Source organism: Pavona decussata, unplaced genomic scaffold, assembly GCF_977016875.1.
Source record: "Pavona decussata unplaced genomic scaffold, jaPavDecu1.1 SCAFFOLD_395, whole genome shotgun sequence".
Lineage (NCBI taxonomy): Eukaryota > Metazoa > Cnidaria > Anthozoa > Scleractinia > Agariciidae > Pavona > Pavona decussata.
In genome coordinates this window covers 55,311-83,207 of record NW_028145766.1, presented here as the reverse complement: position 1 = coordinate 83,207, position 27,897 = coordinate 55,311, and the positions used below count along the sequence as shown (strand labels likewise).

Genomic DNA, 27,897 nt, shown 5'->3' with positions numbered 1-27,897 from the left:
CTAAAAGTTACAATGATGCAATGATTTACATTAAAAGAATAAAAATTAAGCTGAAGAATGGTCGCCAAAAATAGCAAGATAAAAACTTTATTTTAAAGCTAATAAGACAGACTAGAAAGGAAAGCAGCGAATAAGTTAGCTCGAAGTTAACGCTTAAAAATAAGAACAGAGTTGCAGAGTTTAAAAGAATTGCCCAAACTGTTCCACAGACTTACTATACGGTAATAGGATGTCCTTTGTCCAGATCTAGATTTAATTAAATAAGGGGGTTTGCAAAAGTTGAGAGCTTCTAGTCGTGCTGCCGCTTACTTCACTACGTGTTAGAAAGTAAATGGGAGCGGAGCCAGTCATACACTTGAAAGCAAGCACGGCGTCACGGAGGTGATAGCTGTGATTTTATAGGGAGCCAGCGAAGCACAGCGCAGAGAGCCATACTTTGGTCTTCGAGGATGAAAATGTTAAAATAGACAAGTAGTAAACAAACCTGAGTCTTGGTTACAAGATATAAATGCAAAATACATACATCGCTAAAACTATAAATATTCAGATTAGATTAATGAAAGAGGATTAAATATACTTAAAAAGTTATGGGTTCATGAAAAAACCTTTGAAGCGTTCCGTTCTAATTGACGGAAGATGATAACGGTGGCCTCAGTTTCTCAGTAATCTGTACCTTGTAGATCATAAGAGACTGGTGTGTATTTGAGTTTAGTCCCTCGAAACGTCCTTATACCCAAGTGCACATCCATTAGAAACAATTCATTTGCATATGTTTAGTTTGATCGCGGAAACAATTATGTGATGTGACATTAAAGTTTCTTTTTCAGGACTGAAATCCTCAGCAAAAATTGCAAGCGGACCATCTGGCAATGTTGCTCAGAGGACTATAACATCAGCTTGTAAAGAAAAGGAAGGATTGCATCATAATTTACAGCTCCCTTTGTCATCAGAGAAGAACTCCTCGGTCTCAGACAAACCACTTGATACACTTACGTCTGTTGAACAATCCACTGAAGCTGGAGAGTACCGAAGTAGCAGGTTGTCTGGTGATGAATTAAAATCCTTGATTGGTATGGACAGCAAACCACAAAATACGACAAGACAACCAAGTGAATCCCTTGGATTGGGAAACTTACGTTGCCAATCAAATTCAGAGGCAGGAGATGTTGAAGGTGACAAAGAAGAATTGCTTGATCCATTCGCTGAAGGCACTGGACTTTCTTTACCTGGTAAATATCGCAAACTTAAAGCAACAAGCATAAAGCTGTACTCTGATCTGAGAAACATCGCTGAAAGCAGAGAAAGACCTTCGTCTTGTCAGTACTTTCTTCATCGTCTTGAATCTGAGTTCGATATGGAAAACATTTCCACTCACAAAGAAATCCAAGACAAGACTAACAGCCTTCTTGAAGAACATGAAAAATGGTTAAGACTCACTGGTGACGTGGTTACTCGAAGTTATAAGTTAAGGGAGGATTCTCCATGGCAGGAAGTTTACAAATGTTACAGACACTGGCAAATTGTACTCAGTAAGTTTAACGAGCTGCAAAGAAGGACGCAACAGCTACTGGAAGGTAAGAGATAATGTTTGCTCAAAAAAGTACGGGAACTGGCGTTTTTTGTTACCCTTACTTTGTACCACCGTAAGGTTTCTTTAAGGAGGCTCAAGGCAGTTTTTTTGGACTTAGGGTGGAAGTTTTGAAATTACAATCTCGCATACAAGAGTCGATCTCCTTCATACTACATCATCATTTCAACATATGATCAAAGTTAATTTTCTCATCGGTTTCCAAGCAACAGCTATTGCCATAGCAACGGAAGCCCATAGCCTCTCATTTTAAACATTGTCGATTATCTCGAAATCTAGTCAGACACTTTATGACGAAACTTTTGGGATTTAAACTACTCAATCTAGACAACTTGTAGGCGAAATTAGAAAAAAATCTGTAAGAGCGTTTTCAAGTAAATAATGAATCAATTTTTACGAGGTGATTTTGTTTATTCCAGTATTTTTCACCAATATCTCTGGCAAAATAAAACTTGACACTCTGTCTTTTCTGTCAAAGGGTCTTTCCTGATAGCAAAACATTCTAAATGTATATTGAGCTTCATGGGTGTCTCCGATTTTAAGATATTTATGTTTGAAAACAGTGAAAATAAAGCGCAGATGAATGAAAAAGTTCCTACTTTGCAAAAATCGAGATATCTTTAAGATGCCCCCACTGATTTTTCTGTTAAATTACAAGCGGTTAAAGTAATAATTCTTTTCGATACCTACCCAAGTTTTAGGCTCAGGAATCGAAATTGGTGTTAGATAAGAAGGCTGAATCTTGGTCAAGTTTCAGTCGTTATTCGCTTTCTCCGAACAAGAATTTTATTTTGTTTGTCCCGGTCTATTTCACTGCTATTCACGTGCTTTGAATATTTATCATAATGTGAAGTCGTGCAAAAGGTAAAATTTACAATGGAAGACTTGAGAAGCAGGAGCATATATATATGTAAATGTTACCTCTGCACGACTTCACGTAATCATAAATATTCACAGCGCTTGTAATTGAACAGAAAAAATCTGCCGGGGTATTTTAAAGATATCTCGATTTATGCAAAGTAGAAACTTTTTCATTCATCTGCGCTTTATTTTCACTGTTTTCAAACATAAATATCTTAAAATCGGAGACACCCATGAAGCTCAATATACATTTAGAATGTTTTGCTATGAGCAAGGACCTTTTAACAGAAAAGAAAAAGTGTCAAGTTTTATTTTGTTAGAGATATTGGTGAAAAATGCTAGAATAAACAAAATCACCTCGTAAAAATTGATTCATTATTTACTTGAAAACGCTCTTACGGATTTTTTTCTAATTTCGCCTACAAGTTGTCTAGATTGAGTAGTTTAAATCCCAAAATTTTCGTCATAAAGTGTCTGACTAGATTTCGAGATAATCGACAATGTTTAAAATGAGAGGCTATGGGCTTTCGTTGCTATGGTAATAGCTGTTGCTTGGAAACCGATGAGAAAATTAACTTTGATCATATGTTGAAATGATGAAGTAGTGTGAAGGAGATCGAAGTTTATCTTGTATGCGAGATTGTAATTTCAAAACTTCCACCCTAAGTCCAAAAAAACTGCTTCGAGCCTCCTTAAGTCATTGATGAAACCGAATGCAACATTGTCAACATTTGTTGCTGAACAAATGTTGAATCGTGTATCAGTATCATTAGCTTTACACTTAATACTTACGAACGTGTATACACGTCTGAGTTGTAAAGGGACGAAAACGCATTAAGACTGTTGACATGAATTGAACAGACCCGCGGTAAAGGTGACACATTCAACATCAGAAAAACACAGTTGTAGATTATGCGTATAATACTATATTTGTTGTTGTCAAGCACAAAATTTGACGTTGTTAATATTATAGCATTGCATTATCAACATTAATATTAGCAACCATCACACTTTATGGTTTACCAACGCGGAGCGAATGATTGAGATGTCTGTGATTATTTCGCTGGCTGTAACGTTTTTTATTCTTTCACCGTTATCGAAAATGCATGCCGGACTTCGTCTTCGAAACCTCGCGGAGTACTTCGTAATGGGGGTAACTCTGAGAAAGGAAAACGTAAATATGGCACAGTGTAGTTTGTCAACTGAATCACTCGAACATTCGTTCTTGATCTGTGTGTACACTTCGAAAGAAAAATAACATTTGTGGAAACTTAAGTTTCTAAATACATGTAACAGAGTGTAAATAAAGCACGTGCGCATGCTAACCGGCTTATCACGCTATTCGTGATTCATCAAAGCAGCGATGAAGTGAAGTAATTTGCCATATCACTAGTCACATAGTAAAAGAAAAGAACATCTTCACAGATATATAAGATTTCTTTGGGGCCTAGGTCGATGAATTCAATTTATCTCGAATAGCAAAGACCGTAAGGGCTGTGCGCCTCGGTGTTGTGGAGAAGCCGGTTTTCCAAAGCAGTGTTTGTTTGCACCTATAAGGCTGGTTTTCACTAGGACATAAGCGTTAGCATAAGCATAAAAATAAGCAAGTGAGAACACAAGCTACATAAGCATTAGGACAGAAGCACACGCAGAAAACCATTTCTTGACGGAATTCTCGATACCAGCTACCCTCAATCAATGTTAAGCAAGATGTCGGACGAAACGGTTGACTGCCTTGTGCTTGTGTTTGTGCTCAGTTATGTCGTCCCTGTTCTCACTGGTGAAAACGGCGACATAACATGTCATAAGCGTAAGCACAAGAAGTGAAAACCAGCCTATACACATACGGTGTACATTTCATCGGCAAAGCCCAGAAAGCGTGAATCGCATTATTTAATAATTTAATATGTCGCCTGCTCGGAAAATTTTTAGACCTTTACCTACTTTAAAATGTAGCTTAAAGCTATTATCTTCCTTTATCTCAGTTTCCTTAAATGAAAACAAGTTCTTACACATAATACAGGATATTCGAAGTGCTATTAAAGGCGCGCGATAAGTAACGGTAATAGGACTGAGTGGAGTACAATTCAGGGAGTAATCGGGCGAGTAATTTCAAATCGGCCGAGTGCGTAGCGCGAGGCCGATTTGAAATTACGAGCCTGATTACCCCTGAATTGTACGACACGAAGTCCTATTACCAATTAATTGTGTCTGAATAAAAGTCACTGGACCAGTTAGTTTCCTCCATTTTTCTTTTCCAGTTGAAGCTGAACAGCTTACCTGGTCACAATTTTTTCATTGATTTTGATTGGTTATCACGTGCCATGTAGTGAAATTTCATTGGCTAGTGGCATTTGCTACTTGATTTTCATTGGCTCTTTAACTGTCCGATGTGACCTGCCGATTACAAGCTTCTAGTAATCGGACAGGTCAAATCGGACAGTTTTGGAGTTACATATCAAAATTGAGCTATAAATATGGGCTGTTAAGAACCAATCATATTCAATCATTTTGTTATTGACACGATTATACAAGATATTCGAAGTGCTATTAAAGGAACACGAGCGGCGGCTATAAATAGCTAGCTCGCGCAACAGATTTTACTCGTCGACTGCACCGCGCTATGAAAATGACAACAAATCGATTTTCATTGCTTTTCGGGTCGTAATTACTTGCGAGTTATGAGCTTCCTTCGACCATAAGATTGATTTTTCTCTTGGAGTTCGAAGGAACTCTGCAAGTATGGTGATAACTTCAATACCAACCGACGTAAATCCAATCGCTTTACGTACGAGCGAATTTCAAATTGAGCGTCGTCATAAATCATCCAACTTACCAAGAGAAACTTTAAGATTAAGAAGTTTCGATTAGCTATACGAAATTTCGTATCGTTTCAAGCGAAGTCGTCTCGAAATAGCATTCCTAGATTAGCGAATTTTTGGGGATGTACGCGAACTTTCGCGCGGCTTCGAAATCTCGGCCGAATATCGGTTGAACAATGGCCGAAATTCGTACGTTTGCATTCTTTTTGCACAGTCCTGTAGTTCTATTTTCATTGACACATTCCACCAGATACCAATTGTTCGTAATTTGTGCTAGCTTTTGTCAACATCTTATAATTAATTCAGGTTCAGTTAATTTATTCATTGCAATTTGTGACTACGAGGAAGAAAAGAAAAGGAACGCGGCCGAAATTTTGCACGGTCTGCGCGGATCTGCCCTGAGGGCATCCCGCGTAAAAAAATTAAAAAATAAAAAAAAAAGCGAAAAATACCCGACCGAATCCATTATGTGAAGTGTGAATGATAATGTGATCTACCGTTTCCCAACTGCATTTGGTAAAATGTTTCATTGCTATCAGCTGTTACATTTGAATATGGTTTAACAGAACGATTTGCCTTGACCAAATTACCGTGCTTAGTTGATAAAAGCAAATATTGGTTTCCACTCTAACACCGACGCAACACCGATGCGGTTCGTATAGAAACGTAATCCATTTTACATTTGAATATGACTTGCGCAGCTGTCAGCTGATCTAAACCTTGCGTGATATTTCTTAGTCTTCCTTTTCGCTTTGTGATCACACGTCACTGGATTGCATTTTAAAACTGGTAACACTATTCACAGGGAGGTTTTACATGTGTTTGTCTTAAGAATCCACACTACACTATAATCCGGTTTATCCCATCACAAACTGAATATTTGTTGGTCTATTCAGATCAGTGCACAGCAGATTATTTGCCCCCAATGGGCATTACGGCACGAAGTGAAGTAAAACTTGAACGGAAAGAAGGAATTTTAATACTACATGTAGTATTTCTGTGTTTGTTCTGTTTACTAGTTGTTAGAGAGAGTCAGAAAATTAAGTCCACTAGACTGTAGCTTTCTAGTTTAATGAACTATTTACATGTAGAGAATGAAGGATTGATTAGAAATTTAAACTGTAAGTTTTCGTTTGTGGTGCGTTTGAAAGCGGTGTACGTGCAGCGACATATTGGACTGCACCGATGACCTTTCGGTTTCGGATGTAGCTGAAATGCAATGGACCGCCTGTCCGGGCGAATCGCATGATTGGTTATTGTTTCACGGATGGCTTGACGTCAATGGAACGAGCAGGAACCAATGAGCTTGTATATTTTGAGCCCACCTCTCCTGATAAAAAACACCGCCGGTCCAGTGCAGCATTATTTCTTTCTTACAAGCTTCCTTAAGGACGTTTCGTACCATGTTTCTTAGTGGATTTTTCTGTTGTGCTGTTTTTGGTTTCGTTGGCGGTGTAATAGCAACACTGTGTTTCAATACTCTGTGGAGCATTGAAGAAGCTGGGAAAGAAAATGAAGAATACATAAATTTTCTTCAAGACCACGAGGAAAGATGCTGTTTGGCTGCTGTATTTGTCACTATTGGAGGGATGATGGCAGTGCTGTGCTTGGATGCTCTGTGGAGGGTTGAACAAGCCGACGATAGAGGAATAGAGGATCAGTATGAAGAGACGCAGAAACAAGCCCAAGAGCATGATGAGAGGTTTCCTTAAGAAAGTGAGTGTATTTTATTTTTCTGTTTGTGATTCGTAAATATTTCGGGTCAAAATTCGCAGACGCCTCTTTTGCGCTCGAGCGGAAAAAAATAAGGAACTGGAGAGAGCTCTTCTCGTCGTCTCCACGCTCCTTTACTCCATTTCCGTTTTTCTTCCCATTTCCGGCTCTTCGTTCCTTTTTTTCGAAGGAGCCTCTACGGAGAAGAGAACGGCAAATGATTTTAAAAGTCATTAACAAGCTAGCTAAGAATATAGACGTTTACTATTTTAATTATTTTTTCTGATTCGTGCCGTAATTTAGTGATCTGTGTGTGTATACTTCCTTATTGGGGGCGCCTTTCTTTTGTGCCAGAGTTTCAAATATTTATATTCTCCTGAATTCTTGTTTTTCAGATTAGCTGACATTTTTTTTGGACCAGTTGAAGACATTTAGTTGACGGAGACTATCCCCGAAATAAGTGCTCTGCGACGTGGTTACCAAATTGTGTATTGTTCATAATACTAGATTATTTGACTACTAATCATGGTTTGTGATAGTAGAAGAGGTCGTGATCGTACAAAAGACGTGATAACAAATTGACTCTGGTGTTCAGTTTTTGAATATTTTTGAATATAATTTAGTTAAGTGTCTCTTAAATTGAACTCTTTGTTCTGAGGTTATTCTTGTCGCTATTTTTATGAGCAAAACGTTATATATGAATTATTTCATATACTTTACATCGGAACAATCAATGTTGGATTTTTGTTTTGTGGTTCAGGGTCTAGTGTTTCGCATTTTTCATTCGCAGTACATGTAAATCTTGGGTTCCGTCATGGTGGCTGACTGACTAACTGTACCGAAATAGCAGTATTAAATCTGATACGATTTTACAGTGGTTCTTGTAGTTATTGGTTCGGTAGAATGTCCTTCTTCCTATCACCGATTGTGGGTGGCCGTTATCGCAGACACTGCAAGAATGGTCAACGAAATCGGGTAATCTGACAGAAAAGGTTAATTGCTGTTTGAAAGGGGCCTATAATTTCGAGACGATTGAGCTAAAATTCAGTTGAACAGTCTGTATTTGTGAATTAGAATACAGTAAGTGGCTTAAACATTTGAAAAAAAGTGTAGGCACGGTTTCTTATATCACATTTTAAGAGACACATTAGTTGGTCTGTTACCTGACCTTGTAAGGCTTTATAATTCTTCAGTTTAGCTCACGTTATTTGACTGGCTTACTCTTTTCTCTCTGATTATGTGGAAACAGGCCCATTCATTCATCAGTTTACCCCGCCGTCGTTCCTTGCTTAACTTCCCTCTTCTCCCGTAGTGCGGGAAGTAGACGTGAGGTTGTTGCATCAGTTTTTCCGCGATTCCCTATGTGCGTGCGCGAATTTGTCAACAAAACATTGAAGGGTTCATTTGTTTGTCAGTCAGTTCACCTCAAGAAACTAGTCAAACAGGGGCACGCTGAGGGACGATTAAGCTGTGTTTTGTCAGGTCTTAGAAGACACCTCAAGAAACTAACAAACAGGGGCACGCATGAGGGACGATTAAGCTGTCTTTTGTCAGGTCTTAGACGACACCTCAAGCAACTAACAAACAGGGGCACGCATGAGGGACGATTAAGCTGTCTTTTGTCAGGTCTTAGAAGACACCTCAAGAAATTAACAAACAGGGGCACGCATGGGGGACGATTAAGCTGTCTTTTGTCAGGTCTTAGAAGACACCTCAAGAAATTAACAAACAGGGGCACGCATGAGGAACGATTAAGCTGTCTTTTGTCAGGTCTTAGAAGACACCTCAAGAAACTAACAAACAGGGGCACGCATGAGGGACGATTAAGCTGTCTTTTGTCAGGTCTTAGACGACACCTCAAGAAATTAACAAACAGGGGCACGCATGAGGGACGATTAAGCTGTCTTTTGTCAGGTCTTAGACGACACCTCAAGAAATTAACAAACAGGGGCACGCATGAGGGACGATTAAGCTGTCTTTTGTCAGGTCTTAGAAGACACCTCAAGAAATTAACAAACAGGGGCACGCACGAGGGACGATTAAGCTGTCTTTTGTCAGGTCTTAGAAGACACCTCAAGAAATTAACAAACAGGGGCACGCATGAGGGACGATTAAGCTGTCTTTTGTCAGGTCTTAGACGACACCTCAAGAAATTAACAAACAGGGGCACGCATGAGGGACGATTAAGCTGTCTTTTGTCAGGTCTTAGACGACACCTCAAGAAATTAACAAACAGGGGCACGCATGAGGGACGATTAAGCTGTCTTTTGTCAGGTCTTAGACGACACCTCAAGAAATTAACAAACAGGAGCACGCATGAGGGACGATTAAGCTGTCTTTTGTCAGGTCTTAGCAGACACCTCAAGAAATTAACAAACAGGGGCACGCATGAGGGACGATTAAGCTGTCTTTTGTCAGGTCTTAGACGACACCTCAAGCAACTAACAAACAGGGGCACGCATGAGGGACGATTAAGCTGTCTTTTGTCAGGTCTTAGAAGAAACCTCAAGAAACTAACAAACAGGGGCACGCATGGGGGACGATTAAGCTGTCTTTTGTCAGGTCTTAGAAGACACCTCAAGCAACTAACAAACAGGGGCACGCACGAGGGACGATTAAGCTGTCTTTTGTCAGGTCTTAGACGACACCTCAAGAAATTAACAAACAGGGGCACGCATGGGGGACGATTAAGCTGTCTTTTGTCAGGTCTTAGAAGACACCTCAAGCAACTAACAAACAGGGGCACGCATGAGGGACGATTAAGCTGTCTTTTGTCAGGTCTTAGAAGACACCTCAAGAAACTAACAAACAGGGGCACGCATGGGGGACGATTAAGCTGTCTTTTGTCAGGTCTTAGACGACACCTCAAGCAACTAACAAACAGGGGCACGCACGAGGGACGATTAAGCTGTCTTTTGTCAGGTCTTAGAAGACACCTCAAGAAATTAACAAACAGGGGCACGCATGAGGGACGATTAAGCTGTCTTTTGTCAGGTCTTAGAAGACACCTCAAGAAATTAACAAACAGGGGCACGCATGAGGGACGATTAAGCTGTCTTTTGTCAGGTCTTAGACGACACCTCAAGAAATTAACAAACAGGGGCACGCATGAGGGACGATTAAGCTGTCTTTTGTCAGGTCTTAGAAGACACCTCAAGAAATTAACAAACAGGGGCACGCATGAGGGACGATTAAGCTGTCTTTTGTCAGGTCTTAGAAGACACCTCAAGAAATTAACAAACAGGGGCACGCATGAGGGACGATTAAGCTGTCTTTTGTCAGGTCTTAGACGACACCTCAAGAAATTAACAAACAGGGGCACGCATGAGGGACGATTAAGCTGTCTTTTGTCAGGTCTTAGAAGACACCTCAAGAAATTAACAAACAGGGGCACGCATGAGGGACGATTAAGCTGTCTTTTGTCAGGTCTTAGAAGACACCTCAAGAAATTAACAAACAGGGGCACGCATGAGGGACGATTAAGCTGTCTTTTGTCAGGTCTTAGAAGACACCTCAAGAAATTAACAAACAGGGGCACGCATGAGGGACGATTAAGCTGTCTTTTGTGAGGTCTTAGAAGACACCTCAAGAAATTAACAAACAGGGGCACGCACGAGGGACGATTAAGCTGTCTTTTGTCAGGTCTTAGAAGACACCTCAAGAAATTAACAAACAGGGGCACGCATGAGGGACGATTAAGCTGTCTTTTGTCAGGTCTTAGAAGACACCTCAAGAAATTAACAAACAGGGGCACGCACGAGGGACGATTAAGCTGTCTTTTGTCAGGTCTTAGAAGACACCTCAAGAAATTAACAAACAGGGGCACGCATGAGAGACGATTAAGCTGTCTTTTGTCAGGTCTTAGACGACACCTCAAGAAATTAACAAACAGGGGCACGCACGAGGGACGATTAAGCTGTCTTTTGTCAGGTCTTAGAAGACACCTCAAGAAATTAACAAACAGGGGCACGCACGAGGGACGATTAAGCTGTCTTTTGTCAGGTCTTAGAAGACACCTCAAGAAATTAACAAACAGGGGCACGCATGAGGGACGATTAAGCTGTCTTTTGTCAGGTCTTAGAAGACACCTCAAGAAATTAACAAACAGGGGCACGCATGAGGGACGATTAAGCTGTCTTTTGTCAGGTCTTAGAAGACACCTCAAGAAATTAACAAACAGGGGCACGCATGAGGGACGATTAAGCTGTCTTTTGTCAGGTCTTAGAAGACACCTCAAGAAATTAACAAACAGGGGCACGCACGAGGGACGATTAAGCTGTCTTTTGTCAGGTCTTAGAAGACACCTCAAGAAACTAACAAACAGGGGCACGCATGAGGGACGATTAAGCTGTCTTTTGTCAGGTCTTAGACGACACCTCAAGCAACTAACAAACAGGGGCACGCATGGGGGACGATTAAGCTGTCTTTTGTCAGGTCTTAGAAGACACCTCAAGAAATTAACAAACAGGGGCACGCATGAGGGACGATTAAGCTGTCTTTTGTCAGGTCTTAGACGACACCTCAAGCAACTAACAAACAGGGGCACGCACGAGGGACGATTAAGCTGTCTTTTGTCAGGTCTTAGAAGACACCTCAAGAAATTAACAAACAGGGGCACGCATGAGGGACGATTAAGCTGTCTTTTGTCAGGTCTTAGACGACACCTCAAGAAACTAACAAACAGGGGCACGCATGGGGGACGATTAAGCTGTCTTTTGTCAGGTCTTAGAAGACACCTCAAGAAATTAACAAACAGGGGCACGCATGATGGACGATTAAGCTGTCTTTTGTCAGGTCTTAGAAGACACCTCAAGAAACTAACAAACAGGGGCACGCACGAGGGACGATTAAGCTGTCTTTTGTCAGGTCTTAGACGACACCTCAAGCAACTAACAAACAGGGGCACGCATGGGGGACGATTAAGCTGTCTTTTGTCAGGTCTTAGAAGACACCTCAAGAAACTAACAAACAGGGGCACGCATGGGGGACGATTAAGCTGTCTTTTGTGTTCCCAGATCTTTTTGTGTCCTTTCAAAGGCACTATGTTTGTAAAACTTAAAAAACTGGATCAGCTCGGATGCTTTAACTGAAAATTTAATTGAAGAACGTTTTAGAGAATGGTGTTTTATTTTCCGAATTTAAACGTTGTTCTTCGTTTAACGAAAATGCAAGCTGACCATTTTTAAGCATTTGCAACGACAACGTAGACTTTCGAAAACGATTGAAATTAGCTTCCAATGTAACAAAATGCTCAGTTAACATTTTGCGCGGAAAGAGTACTTTGGGTTTTATTAAAGGCCGCCGAACAGATATCCACAAAAGTGAAAAGTTGGTTACCTATGAATAAACTGTAATTAGTTATTTTCCCATTTTGGTTATAAAGATTGGAAGAAAAAAACTATAACATACAAAAACACGAACTGTTTTCCCTGAACATACTTGGCTGCTGTAATTTCTTTGCTTGGTCCGTTGTTCACTACAGCAACGTGTTTTCATACTGTTGTCTAATTTCTGTAGATTGTGTTGCTTTGTTCATGAATGAACGCTGTTCTGATGCACTCGTGTTTATATAGTTTGTTGTTCTGCCTCGAGATATTATGATGTTCCCTTTGTTTACCTCAAGTCGTAAATTCAGTTTCAAGATTGTAGTTGTGATGCGGTTAAATGATCCACAAACACGAAATAGAAAACTGCGATCGGATCGCCCACGATCATGACACAGACTGTTTATTAGGGGAATCCCCGCCATCTTAAAACAATAGATGTTTGTTTAACGCCACTCAGGCCTGTCAATCATCCTACCAGCCAACTCATTTCCATTTTTTAAACTCAGAATATTCGAATGCGGAACTATCATTATGGAGCATTGTCAGACCATTCACGAAATGAAGGAAAACTTTTAGAATGAATATGTTTCAGCCGCGCTATGGATGAATTCATACCGGTGGTGTTTGCCATGGCTCAAGTGAAACGACTTGGGTTCTACATGTATTTTTCAGGTTGTGACAAATTTGAGAGATTCTACGATTGTGCGAATCACTTTAGTTTACCCGGTGGATATTTTTGTCGCCACTGTCGTCTTAGGCTCGATTACGAAATCAAGCCTTCTGTAGTCTAATTCTGCTGTTTCTTTAGATTATCTTCCATCCAACTTTCCTGTCAGCTTTGCTTTAGATCTATCAGCAGGCCTGCCGTCGTGGAGACAATGAATCGTGCGATTTTAATCCATACTGAATATGTTACTTGTGGGTGAATCAGGGACAATAAAATTTGAACAGCGAGCGTAATGCACTATGCGAAGACTCACACGGTGCCGGTTAAATCAGGTCCGATTTTTCTAGCAGTAAGCACCCTTGAGGAATCATTTGACTTTGTCTAGCACGTCATATATTAGTTATTTAGATGCTCGCTCAAGGCCCTTTCCCTTTTGCGTACTTATCGTCTCCGATGACAGCAGCTACTAACCTTTTCTGCAGGCTGAATCTTTGAAAAAGGCGACTTTGTGGTGCTTTAATGCTGCGCCAAAAGACATCCGAAAAAGATCGAATATGAAACACGTTGAAGTGGCAGTTTAGTCAAAATTAGCGAATTCTCCAATTTACCCAGTGGCAATCATTTCCGCCGTTCCATTTTCTTTGCAACATTGACAAAAGTGAATCACGATTATTCGATCAATACAGCAAAGTCATGTTTTTGGCTAAACTTCTGAGGTGAGTGGCAACGGCAAGCCATCGGAGGATGAAGCTGTAAAGGTCGCGAGCAACTGTTTTTATTGGTTCGTTTTGACAGATCCTGAACTAATATCTGTTAAGTATGTTCTCGAGAACCAATCAGATTTCAAGGGACTTCAGGGGAGTCCGAGGATAAGGCGGACAACGCGCTATAAATACGGCAGCGATTCTCGCCAAATCAGAACAACATAGCTGCACATCGTGGTAACTTCGCGCGCTCTCGGTGCACGATTTGGGAAGCACCGTTTCAAAAATGTTTCTCTCCGACGAATTTTGGCAGAGTCCCGTGTTTGGTTCCCTGACCGGAGCTTTAATAACATTGCTGTGTGTAAAGGTGTGGGGGAATCAACGAGCAGAAAGGGAAGATAGAGAGAAGAAACTACCAAGTGAACACGACGAGAGATTTTGATGAGAAAGTGAGTTGAAATTATTTTGTACATACATCATTTTAATCAATCAATCATTTCATTTCAATGACTGATTTAAAATTTAACAAATTAGAAAAATGTACAAGCCGCTTATAGCAAAGCTAATCGAGGTGGGTTGTATAACTTAAACTAAATCATCACATCTTCATCACGTACACTTCACATCCTCTTTGTGTCTATTTGTCACAAATAAGGCCGAGAGTAGAGTTTTCCATGATTTTCTCTCCACCTCACTTTGTGTCTTTCCAATGGTTTTCATTTCAGCCGTCGTTCGTTCCCGCTATGTTTTTTGTGGTAGGCATCGTTTTCCTGCCATCCCTCATGATGGTCATAATGACATGTCGCCAGTATGACGCTTATGTGATGTTATGGTCGGCCCGTTGACCCTGAATAGTTTGCGGAAACTCGGTTCTGCTTCGGGGGTGCACTGAGATATTTTCGAATGTTTTCGATGTCATGTATCACAAAACTACTCGAGCTAGCAGGTGGAAAAAAAAAAAAAAGAAAAAAAAAACCAATCGACTGAAATGTACACACTACCTCGGTGCCCAGTGTTAACTTTTCACCACGTGCTTCCAATACCTCTTTCTGAGGGATTTATTGTTTTGTTAACCGCTGTCATGTGCCTGGTTTAGAGACCTTATGCTCGATTAAGGCCCCATTGCTTGCGGTTTGTATGTGTGCTTGCATAGTTGTCTATACAAAAGCTTGTCATCGTAATGCTCGATACAACATCAAGTGGTGAGGATCGTTTCCAAAATATTCAAATGTAAGAAGAAAGATCAACCTCTCTTTGTCATAGCTAAGTATCTAGACATTCAGCACGGTCGTGAGAGAAAAATGCGCGGCTAGCTACGCCAGATTTTAATCTGTGTGTTTTCGTGTCAACTTTAGATTCAAGAAACAGACAGCAGCAGCTCCAGCTTGAAGATGTGGTGTATTTACTTCTGAGGACGTCTTTTTTGACTTGTGGCGAATCGTTGTCATTTAAGCGTAGCAACATTTAGTGGACTGTTATAATAAGTGTTTTCTTACTGGCTGAAGCCAGAACTGAATTGTAAATATCGTGACTAGTTTTACCTTGATAGGCTGAAGGGACGTTAGATTTGTACCTTAGCGTTTCTTAGTTAGAAGATAAAGAGTTCTGCTGGTAACTAATTGCTCAGAACTGTATCAATATAGCCACGACAGATACAAGGTTTATAAAACCCTGACTGTGCAAGAGACATTACAGCAAGAATTTTACTAATATTACAGCAATGAATTATTATACACGTTTTATTAAGACTATTGTAATTTATATGTCATATTATGTCACAAAGTGTGACTGCCGCATTAAAATACGACGCAGGAGAAGTCACATTGGCTGAGTTGCTTTCTCAGCTCCAAGTCGATAAGAAAGAAAGTGAAATAATTGTTTTGTTGTTGTGTTCTATTATGCGTATGTCAAGGTAGAAATCTGATGTCCTTTTGTGAGAACTCCATAACAAACTCGAAACGAGTCCGAAACTTAAACGAGGCATAGACTAACTACGCCTAACAGGAGAGAAGACCGAACAATTCCATTTGTTACTCACGCATTGGTTTATCAAGCCACAAACAAACTTGACTGGAGGAGGCTTATATAATAACAGCTTATGCGTTATCATGAAGCTCAGTGAATAGAATATCAAGCATAGACTGTGCTGTGGATAATATAAACCATACAAAATACACCCCATAAAAGCGCAGTCAAAGTGATTCAGTAGTCATTAGTAGCCGTGTTAGGCCGAAACTTGATGATGAGCTAGATATAAAAGTTCGAATACGAATAGTTGAGATATCATAAGTAGTCTTCCTAAAAATCGAAAAGCGTGGGCGTCTTGCTACAGTGTGTAGGCGAAAGTGCTTGAAACAGGACAGCCTTTTATAGTTTTTCTTGCACAAGTAGTCGCCACAGCGGTAACCTGCCATCAGGCGTTCTTTTTTCTTTCTTAGATGGCGGTCGGGAGAATTCGAAGAGAATTCAGTTTTCGTCGGCCCTTCTCCCGACCGCCGACTCTCGCGCTCCCCCGAACAAAAGAACACCTGATCGCCGATTACCACAGCGGAGACAGTCAAGCAAAAGCAGTGTATTATAAAACGCGAAAACAAAAGCAACGAGCCGCTTTGATCTCACCAACACTGCATCCTACCAAACATGAAATAAGGCGATAAATAAAGCGTTTAACTTGCTATAAACTACTATAGTGAAGTGGACATCCTAGGGGAAAACAAAGTAGGTTTGATGGCTAATTGGTTCTGTATGCCCTCTTCGAATTCACATTCTTGTCGTGACCACCGTCAGGTCTGATGTAAGTTCAACTAAATTGTTCACTCCACTCCAATGAATTATGCCGAATGTGAATGATAATGCACAGCAGTGATACACCGGGGAATCCCGACTGTTTTGGCACAATACGTCACTGCTGCCAGAGGTCACGTGAATGTGGCCTACACTGTTGTCAGCTGATATAAACCGTGCTCGGTGTATCTAAGTTAGTGTTCCTTCTAGTTTCGTGATTGTATTAATACGCATTTGCGTTTTACCTTTGGTCTTGAATATAGTGACAGAGTATATTTGCCAACGTTGTAGCTCTTGCCTACCTTAGAAGTTCCTTTTTGAGAACTTTTGATTCTGCTTAAACATGTTTCCGCGTGGATTTTTCTGGGGAGCTGTTTTTGGTGCCGTCGCCGGAGTATTAACAATACTGTGTGTGAATCGCTCATGGAGAACGGACTCAGGGGCGATGGAAAATGGAAAATGCATGAATTTTTTTCAAGACCACGAGGGGTTTATTTGCTTGGCTGCTGTCTTTGGCGCTATTGGAGCGATGATTGCAGTGCTGTGCTTAGATGCTGTGTGGAGATATGAAGAAGACGAGGCTGGAGGAATAGGGGATGGATATGAAGAGTCCCAGAAGCAAGCTCAAGAGCATGATGAGAGGTCTTCATAAAAGTGTGAGAGTATGTTTTGCCTGCATAAATAGAAAAATTTGAGGATGAAAATGATTTTTAAAGGCGTTTTTAAAAGCTTGCTTTTTTATGGTTTCTAATCCATCCCATTTTTTTTTTAGTTGTGTTTTGTGTGTGTATGCCTTCTTGTTGTGTTTCAGTGAGTTGTTTCAAATTTCTCCTGAATTTGTTTTTCAGGTTACATGGCATTTTTTGGACCAGTTAAAGATGATTAGTTGACGGAAACTATCCACCGAAATGTGTACTCTGCAGATGTATTTGTCGACGAAACAGTCATCGTATATTACTTGTGACATAAGAATATTTACAATTAGTGTTAGCGTGACAAGTTACGGTATCACAAAACAAAAACAAAAAAACACGTAATAGCCTTAGGCTTTTCGAATATAATTGAGCTTTTCTTAAATTGAACTCTGCACATGCGGTTCTGGGATTATTTAATGACTGTCGCTATTTGGGGGTTACTAGAGCTTTTCACGTTTTATTACCTAGTTTTCTTAGAGTATGGTGCAATCTCTTTCTCTCTTTTAGCGGTTTGTTACTAAATTACTAAAATGAATATTCTGAAGAGAAACCATGTGCTCTTAAGCCCACATTCACATAAGATGTATTGAGTGCCGAGGAACAGTTTTCATATATGAATTCCCCCCCCCCCCCCCCCCCCATTTTATTTGAGCGGGAGTCGAGTGAGAAAGCAATAAGCGATCACGAATATTCTTTCCTTCCAGCACGAGTCGTAGAGGAAACCCGCATGAACCGCTTGAGTTCGTACAGTCAATAAGATCACGCGTTTGGACAATACAGCATTTCAAAACAAAAATAAACGACCGCAATGACTCTTGGGTGAAGGTGGGCCTTAAAATGATAATGGGGAAACTTTCGATAAATCTTCCGCATCCTTTAATTAATTCAGTGTCGATCAGTTGTTCTTTTAAGAGCTGAGTGCTGTAACACATCCTTGTTGAAGATATTCACCATCAGTGGGCCAAAGGAAGCCGCTTTGAATACAGTGTCAGTATTGTTAAAGATTGCAAGAAAAAAAAATACAACTAAAAGAACACGAGACCGTTTTCGCTGAACATACTTGGTTGCTGCAATGTGTTTTCTTGGTGTTTTTTTTCTCCTGTTGTCTAATTTCTGTCGATTGTGCGGCTTTGCTATTCTTTGTTCCTGAATGAACGCTGTTCTAATGCACTCGAATTTATGTAGTTTGTTGTTCTCTCAAGATATTATGATGTTCCCTTTGTTAACCTCAAGTCGTAAATTAAGTTTCAAGATTGTTGTCGTTGTGATGTGGTTAAATGATCCACAAACACGAAATAAAAAAACTGCGATCGGATCGCCCACGATCATCACACAGACTGTTTAATTAGGGGAATCCCCGCCATCTGAAAACAATAGATGTTTGTTTAACACCACTCCGGCCTGTCAATCATCCCACCAGCTAACTCATTTGCATTGTAAAACTCATATTCAAATGCGGAACTATCATTATGGAGCATTGTCAGACCATTCATGAAATGAACGAAAACGTTTAGAATGATATGTTTAAGCCATGCTATGGATGAATTCGTACCGGCGGTGTTTGCCATGGCTCGAATGAAACGACTTCGGTTCTATTTCTTAAAAAAAGGATCTATATTCAGGTTGTGACAAATTTGAAAGTTTCTACGATTGTGCGAATCACTTTAGTTTACCCGGTGGATATTTTTGTCGCCACTGTAGTCTTAGGCTCGATTACCAAATCGAGCCTACAGTAGCCTATTTCTGCCGTTTCTTTGGATTATCTTCCATCCAACTTTCCTGTCAGGTTTGCTTTAGATCTATCAGCAGGGCTGCTGTCGTGGAGACAGTGAATCGTGCGATTTTTATGATCCATGCTGAATATGTTACTTGTGGATGAATCAGGGACAATAAAATTCAGCGAGCTTAGTGCACTATGCGAAGACTCACACGGCGACTCACTTTAATCAGCAGGTCCGATTTTTCTAGCGCCCTTGAGTAATCATTTGCCCTTGTCTGGCGCATCATATATTAGTTTAATATTTGGGTGCTCGCTCAAGTCCATTTTCCTTTCACGTACTTATCGTCTCAGATGACAGCAGCTACTAGCCTTTTCTGCAGGGTGAATCTTTGAAAAAGGCGACTTTGTGGTGCTTTATGCTGCACCAAAAGACATCCAAAAAAGATCCAATGTTTACCACGTTGAAGGGACACTGCCACAGAGAATTTTGCTGTATTCAGTGTAGTCAAACTTAGCGACTTCTCCAATTTACCAAGTTGCAATCATTTTTGCAGTTCCATTTTCTGTGCACCACTGACAAAAGTAAACCACGATTATTCGATCAATACAAAGTCATGTTTTTGGTTAGACTTTATGGTTTTCTGAGGTGCGAAATATCATGATCACTGCAAAGTCAGTGGAGGATGAAGCCGCAATAGTCAGACTTAAGCCCTAAAGGTTGCGAGCAACTGGTTTTTATTGGTTTGTTTTGACAGATCCGGAACTAATGAACCAATCAGATTTCAAGGGAGAATGAGGCGCGTGTCAGTGCCGGCAACGCACTATAAATACGACAGCGATTCTCGCCAAATCAAAACAACATAGCTGCCATCGTGGTGACTTCGCGCGCTCTCAGTTCACGATTTGAGAAGCACCGTTTCAAACATGTTTCCCTCCGACGAATTTTGGCAGAGCCCCGTGTTTAGTGCCCTGATCGGAGCTGTAATAACATTGCTGTGTGTAAATGTGTGGGTGAATCAACCAGCAGAAAGGGAAGATAGAGAGAAGAAACTGCCAAGTGAACACGACGAGAGATTTATTTTGTACATACATCACATCCTCTTCGTGTCTGTTTGTCACAAATAAGGCCGAGAGCAGAGTTTTCCACGATTTTCTCTCCACCTCACATCATGTCTTCCCAATGGTTTTCATTTTAGCCGTCGGTCGTTGCCGCATGTTTCTTGCGGTAGGCATCGTTTCCTTTTATCCCTCTACCCTGTTGCACTGAAATTACTGATGCGATCATAATTATTGGTACGACAGTATGACATTTAAGGTCGGCCTTGCGGAAACTCGGTTCTGCTGCGGTGGTGCACTGAGATATTTTTAATGTTTTTGATATAATGTATCACAGAACTAAAAAACACTCCACTGAAATTAGTACACGCTAAGTAAAGTTTTCACCACGTGCGCAATAACTCTTTCTGAGGGATTTATTGCTTTGGTAACCACAATGATGTGCCTGGTTTAGAGAGGCTATGCTGGACTACGGCCCCATTCCTTGGTGTTTGAAAGGCGCGGGGTGCTTGCATATTTGTTGTCTTTACTAAATTCTGCTCGATACTGCAGCAAGTGGTGTGGATCGTAATGTAAGAGGAAAGCCAAGGTCAAGCTCTCTTTGTAATAACTAAGTATCTAGACATTCAGCACGGTCGTGAGAGAAAAATGCGCGGCTAGCTATGTCAGATTTTAATCTGTGTGTTTTCATGTCAACTTTAGATTCAAGAAACAGACAGCAGCAGCTCCAGCGTGAAGATGTGGTGTATTTACTTTCGAGGACGTCTTACTTGGTTGATGGCAAAGCATTATCATTAAGTGTAGCAGCATTCAGTGGACTGTTGTAATAAGTGTTTTCTTGCTGGCTGAAGCCAGAACTGAATTGTAAATATCGTGACTACAATAGTTTTACCCTGATAGGCTGAAGCGACGTTAGGTTTTTACGTTAGCGTCTCTTAGTTAGAAGATAAAGAGTTGTGCTGGTAACTAATTGCTCAGAACTATATGAATATAGCCATGACAGATATAAGATTTATAAAACTCTGACTGTGCAATACATCAAGAATTTTACTAATGTTAATATTATCAATTATTATACACGTTTTATATGACTGTTGTGATTTATATGTCATGTTATGTCACAAAGTTTGACTGCCGCATTAAAATACAACTCAGGAGAAGTCACATTGCTTTCTCAGCTCCAAGTCGATGAGAAAGAAAGTGAAATAATTGTCTTGTTGTAGTGTTTTATTATGCGTATGTCAAAGTAGAAATCTGAAGTCCTTTTGTGAGAACCCCATAACAAACTTGAAACGAGTCCGAAACTTAAACAAGGCATAGACTAGTAAAACTACGCCTAACAGGAGAGAAGACCTAAGAATTCCATCTGTTACTCACGCATTGGTTTATCAAGCCACAAACAAACTTGACTGGAAGAGGCTTATAATAACAGCTTATGCGTTATCATGAAGCTGAGTGAATAGAATATCAAGCATAGACTGTGCTATGGATAATATCCACCATACCAAATACACCCCATAAAAGCGCAGTCAAAGTGATTCAGTAGTCATTAGTTGCCGTGTCATAAGTAGTCTTGCTACAGTGCGTGGGCGAAAGTGCTTGAAACAGGAGAGCCTTCTATAGTTTTTTCTCGCACAAGTTACCGCCACAGCGGTAACCTGCCATTAGGCGTTCTTTTTTCTTTTCTAAACGGCGGTCGGGAGAATTCGGAGGTAATTATTTTTTTTTCCTCGGCCCTTCTCCCGACCGCCAACTCTCGCGCTCCCCCGAAAAAAAGAACACCTGATCTCAGATTACGACAGCATAGAGGGTCAAGCAAAAGCAGTGTATTATAAAACGCGAAACAAAAACAAAAGGAGCCACTTGGATCTCACCAACACTGTGCCATATCATTTGGCTTTTTCTGGATAGAGATGTTTCCATCGGACGAGTTAGTATTTTTTGTCTTCGGTGGAATAATCGCAGTGCTGAGTTTAAAGTTGTGGGAAGCTGAAGAAAGAGAAAAACGAAGAAGACAGGGATATGCAGTGACTGGGTCCTTGAAACATTAAACTCAGTTCCAAGATGTATAAGGGGTACCTTGAGGCTCCTTTGACATGAGCGATACAACGTTTGTCTGAACCCAGTACTACAATTTTTTGTCACGCGAGGCAGCGACTCCATGCAGATTGCATCCGCAAACTAGCTGCGATTTCAACGGAATACCGTAGTACATATTCTGAGAAACCCTGCAAGTTTGCATCAAGTTTAAATCCCTGCAATACTGCAGACACATATTACACTGAAATCGCCTCTAGTTTACACAGACGATTTGAAACTGTCACTTAACTGAAACAAAAGTTGCATTAAAAGGTGCAAAAAAAAAATGATAATACAAAAACGGAAAAAATGTATGCATAAACAGCTGGCCTTTGGAGTTTTCTGCCTTAGGAATGAAAGACAAGAATGAGATACCACTTTGATATTGATAAGCTCATATTCATCGCTCCGGTTTCCATCACCTTCCTCACCGCACCTCAGCCTACGAGCCTGGACAAAAAGAGAAAGCTTTCCTTCGGTTATGATTTGGCTTGAGATTGAGTGATCGAGTCGGTAGTAAAAACCAGACCATAGTCTATATAATCTTTTTAGCACTAAGAAGTTAACTTGATGTTTCGGCAGTCGAACTGTTTTGTTTTTCTGAAGTAATTCCACTATCGGTTCGAGGAATTCATTTGGGTGTTATAACTCTTATACGCAGATGCTTTTAGGGGCAAGTTAAGATATTGTCCTTGTTAAGAAGTGTGTTTATATTGAGCATGAGTTGCTTTCTTCTATCTCCTACAGCGGAGGAGCAGCTTTCCAAACGCTGTCCTTGCGGAAACTGCAATTTGGTTGACCAGGACTGCCCACAAGATGCCTCGGGAGATCAAGACGAGTCCATTCGCAAGGAAAGCTGTGTGCTTCTCTCCAGTTGGTTGCCTTATGAAACTGAAATAATCGGGTCATGTAAGGATATGAGCCGGCATTGTGGTATGGTGGAGTTCACTTACTCCTCTCTTAAGGTTAGTGGAAAAACAAAGATACGGCTGAGCCTAAAAATCATGATTTTTACAGAGAGGGAGTTTAGTGGTCGTGAATTACCAGCGAAGTTCAACTCATGAGAGTTTAAAAAGTGGTTCCATCTAAAAAATGTGCGACCATTAGGATGTTTTTGGTAAAATTTCAAAACTTTGTTTGTTTGTTTGTTTTTCTTTGCGAAAGGCAACCAATTGAGTATAGAAACTTTGTTTTACAGAACAACATTTTCAAGAGAAGTAAACGGAAAATCGGGGAAACTTCCCCGTTTGTTAATGGTAATTGTTTCATCTTTCTTGCCGTTGTATTTCGCAGGAACTTCACGAGCTTATTTGCCTCCATCACGAAGCTCAGTTGCTGTGTTTCCAGTTGAACATAAAAGAACTTGCTGGCGAAAAACTCTTGCCACTCATTGAGAAGATGGACCCTTCGGACAGGTGAGATACAAACAGAAGTATCGTCTCTTGTCTTCCCTTCTTTTTCCTGCCCTTTCTCTTCTCTTTTTGTTTCTTCCCATTTTCTCTTCAGTTGTGTTTGAAATCTAATAACACGGTTCAGTTTTTTCCTTCTTTATTGACAATTGCCTGTAATTAATTACATGTTTGGTCTTAAGTTGTACGGAGGGGCCTAGTGCCAAACTTCTTTTACCTTTTATGGGGTACCCGTATGTGTACAAAGACAAATATACAAACACAGCGTAACCTTACGTAATCTAGTTTTCTTTCTTTCTTTCTTTCTTTCTTTCTTTCTTTCTTTCTTTCTTTCTTTCTTTCTTTCTTTCTTTCTTTCTTTCTTTCTTTCTTTCTTTCTTTCTTTCTTTCTTTCTTTCTTTCTTTCTTTCTTTCTTTCTTTCTTTCTTTCTTTCTTTCTTTCTTTCTTTCTTTCTTTCTTTCTTTCTTTCTTTCTTTCTTTCTTTCTTTCTTTCTTTCTTTCTTTCTTTCTTTCTTTCTTTCTTTCTTTCTTTCTTTCTTTCTTTCTTTCTTTCTTTCTTTCTTTCTTTCTTTCTTTCTTTCTTTCTTTCTTTCTTTCTTTCAAATGTGTTGTACAGTTACTCAATGAACAAAGAATGATATCCAGTGTTCTCTGTCCTTAGAACATTTGTACCTCTGCATCGCCTGACACATGGATTTCTTTGTGGAGGAGGCAAGGTTTTTCCAGCCATGGTTCTTGACAACTTATGAGCCTGTGCTTCCGAGAAGTCAGTGTCAGCATCTTTTCAAGATACAAGCTTTCAACCATTCTTATATGTGCTGCTAGACTTTTACACTACTGTTTTGGGCAATTGACTTCTTGTTTGATCAATTCAGCCTGTGTTTCAGAAGTTAGTGTCAACATGTTTTCAGGATACAGTCTTTCTACCAACCTTACATGTGCTTCTAGACTTTCACGCTACTGCTCTATGTATATTGACTTCATGTTTGATCGATAAATTCAGTTATTTTGCAATCTTCAATTGTTGTCTTAGACTGGTCAGGCATACACTCGGCAAAAAGGACATTTGAAGAAATTCTTGTTCTGGCAGTTTGATCCCAAAAGCTTGGATCCAAGGTTGATCCAGGCAGAGCTTGGTGGTTCACTCTGCCTTTGTCATAGGACTGGAATGTTCCTGCAGAGATGCCACGGCACTTAAGCTCTGTTTGACATATAAACTGTGCTCAAACTGTCGAATAGAAATGGTCATGGATAACAATTGAACGTGTTGTGCTAGCGCTGTTGTAAAAATAAAACCAAAACCAAATTTGTCGAGTTTCACCACTTCTCTGTTAAGCAGCCCTACTTTGTGGTGTTTTTACTACTAAGCTTCCCTAGTATTCCAGTGAGGGTACACGAGAAAATAAGTGCATGCCCCCACTGTGTACGCACCTCTATTGTACAACCAGGCCCCTTTCAGCCTAATCATATAGAGCTCATTCAAACATCAATATACAAATTAATGTAAAGTCTTTGTCAAACCTTTACTTAGGTCGCTCTCGATTGACCGTATTCTAGAATAATTCATTTCTGTTTTTAAATAACTTCGGTAACTCTAAAAACCACTTATGATAAAGTTCTAGTAATCATTGTATGAATTGCATGGATTCTTGCATGAATACTTAATCACATAGAGCTAAAAACAACCAATTAAAATATCAATATAAACAAATTAAGCAAACGTTTAGTTAGGTCGCGCTCGATTGACAGTATTCCAGAATGTGAATAAACGTCTCTACACATCTGGTTCTGAATAACGTTGGTAAGGCGTACCTGAAAACCTTTGCTGGTACACGATATTCAAGACCCATTTTCTGTTTCGGTAACTGCAAATACCACTTAGCATGAATAGATTTTTGTTAATCATCAGAATCATTTCTTGAATGAGGCCGAGTGTACGTACTTGATTGCTGCAGTTACTGTTCCTAAAAAGGTCTCTTTCTCAAGTGAACGCCCCCCGGCCTCGGCGTTGAATCTACCCCCTCCTCTTAATCAATTCTTTACAAAGTGCAGACGGGCTACATGTGTTTGCTAAGAGATTTTAGATTGCACGTCTGTTTTGTTTACATTTGCCAGAATTTGGAATAATTTTTTGGAAAAATAAACGAAAACCACTCTCCACGAGAGTAAAATGAATTCCTCTTACCAGGAACTTCAGAGAGACTGGTACCATTGGGGGATTATGGAATCGTTTGGGCAGCCTGAGGGACATCATGTCGATGAATAAAATTAAAATAAAATAAATAAATAAAAAATAAAAAAAGGTCGATTAATAAATACTTTGTTTGGTATTTTTCATTGTAAACGTAGTTCTTCTTAGAGACAATTGTGTTATAAACAAGGTTCCTCCACTGAATGCCTCGCTTCATCCTCTCTTGCTCGTTTTTAAGGTTTCTTTGTCTCCCCCCCCCCCCCCCTCCCCCTCAAATTATTAATTATCCCTTTCCCTCGCCATACTCTTCATAGTTTCTGGGGTGAGTGATCTGAAAAGATAAGTAGAGATCTAAGGCCTTGCATTAAAATGTTTCAGAATTAATAGTTTAAATCCTCTGGGTCAAGCAAATTTTTTCAGAAGGTTCATTAAGGTAGTGACCCCTTGTACTTTGACCCAGTCCTAAATCTGCTATTGATGATGACTGAACATAAGGAAATGAAGTGAACTTTAAGGATGTAGACAGATATGTTACAGAAAGGAAACAGGAACGGCAGAGGACGAGAACAAAGACAAGAAGATCAAAGAGAGCCGTTGAAATACGAGCGGGATCAGACAGCCGTTTCACACCTTTCTTGGGTGGTGTGCCTGCAAGTGAATCAGCGGGTTGTTCACTAAAAACAAAATTCGGAAGCAGACGCGGAAGCTGTTACCAAAGTTCTAAAGATGTGAGTTCAGCATTTTTCTCGAAACATTTGTTTACTAATTTAAGTCCATCAGATCAGCATCTTGTATATTCATTTCGGGAAAGATTTCGGCACAGCCGCACACATCACACATTAATCAGATTAAAACTTCTGCATACTCCATCTCCCTGGGGTCCCCTAGCTACTTAAATTAAAGAGTTCCAAAAGTTCTTCCAAAAGAGTTTAAGTCGCAAATGTATAGGCTTAATTAATGTTTGGGGCTGTGCGAAAATCTTGCTTCATTTTTGTATCAGGTTGGAAGAACAACTGAAGAAGATTCACAAGCTGTGTTTGCTGAGAAAAAGAAAAACCGAATGCTGTGTTCAGCAATGCCGAGACCTGCTCAAACCATAGTGGGTTCTTCTCGAATGATCAGGCCCCGGTCGTTCAAAGAACGGATAAAATGTATTGGTTGGAGTAGAATTTAATCTACTGGATAGCGAGTTATCCACTGGATAGAGTTTTCCGCTTTTTGAACAACTGGGATCAGATGTGTAAGCTTGAATAAGAAATTGCATGAGTTTAAAAAAACAATATTTCCTTCACGACATCATGACCAATGGTGAAGATTATTGGCTTATGTTAGATGTTTCCTCAAAGATATCTATCCTCACATGTTTGTTTGAACATTTGGATTTCAGTGAAATGCTGTAATAAAAGGAACAGTAGATGGGTTATTGGTCTTCCATAAACTTTGCTGCAAACGACAGGAATTCACTTTATGTCTTCACCCCTACTAACATAAATATTATTGCTGTGTGCTGCATGTCCCGGGCTCAGTTTGCTGGGCAAAGGATAACAAAACAAACCATGATTTGGTGAAAATGGCTATGAGCAAAAGTCTCATAGCCCCTTTTATTTTTTATATAAATTGAACTAATGTATGGCTATGAACAAAGGCCCATAGCCACCTCATTACAACATCAGCGAAAGGACTACTACTGTCCTGAATTAACTATTAATGATTTTGCCCAGTAAAGGTGAGGGCAACCAAAACACAGGACTAGGAAAAGAGGACAGGGCCACAGGGCGGGTGGGAAAAATAAAAGGCGGCTGAATTCGTTCAGAAGTAATCCACTGACGAACGTGGTGCGTGTCTTGGTGCAAAGGTCATGAACGCTAGAGGGTGGTACAATATAGATTGTCAGGGCCCCAGCCCGTGACCCTGGTATCGTGACATTATGTCACACAATACAACAAAATTCCTAAAGAAACTTCAGTACTGAATAAAAAGACAAACAACAGATCGGATTGAAGACATAAAATCCTATTTGTAAACAAATATTCCCTTTATTCCTCAGTCAGGGAAGTGTCCTCTCTAACCATTTTTAAGCATGGTGTCTCTAAAACGAGGCATCTTATCCACCCTAGGTATGAATTTTAGTCTTTTTTTTTTTAATTTCCAAATGTGATTTCCAATATACTCTTAATTTTCGTCTTTTTCATCGATTTAGTCGTTTAAGAGGAATCTTTAAATCACTTCTAGTGATGTTGGTTTCCTCAGTAAAGATTACATAAATTAAAATACAATATA

General features: G+C 40.1%; 1 protein-coding gene across 2 annotated transcripts in view; it reads left to right on the top strand.

Moving 5' to 3' along the window:
• LOC146451165 (uncharacterized) overlaps positions 1-24,498 on the top strand; it is a 30,877-nt gene extending 6,379 nt beyond the window's left edge. Inside the window, exons 7-10 of one of the 2 annotated variants that reach the window (XM_085099511.1) lie at positions 828-1,574; positions 22,764-22,981; positions 23,310-23,431; positions 24,088-24,498. In XM_085099511.1, coding sequence (XP_084955637.1) covers positions 828-1,574; positions 22,764-22,981; positions 23,310-23,431; positions 24,088-24,175 — 1,175 coding nt within the window. In that variant the 3' untranslated portion in view covers positions 24,176-24,498. Of the gene's footprint in view, positions 1-827; positions 1,575-15,037; positions 16,207-22,763; positions 22,982-23,309; positions 23,432-24,087 lie in introns of those variants that run through there. The other variant, XM_085099512.1, reaches the window with a different exon arrangement.
• Positions 24,499-27,897: the final 3,399 nt, after the last annotated feature.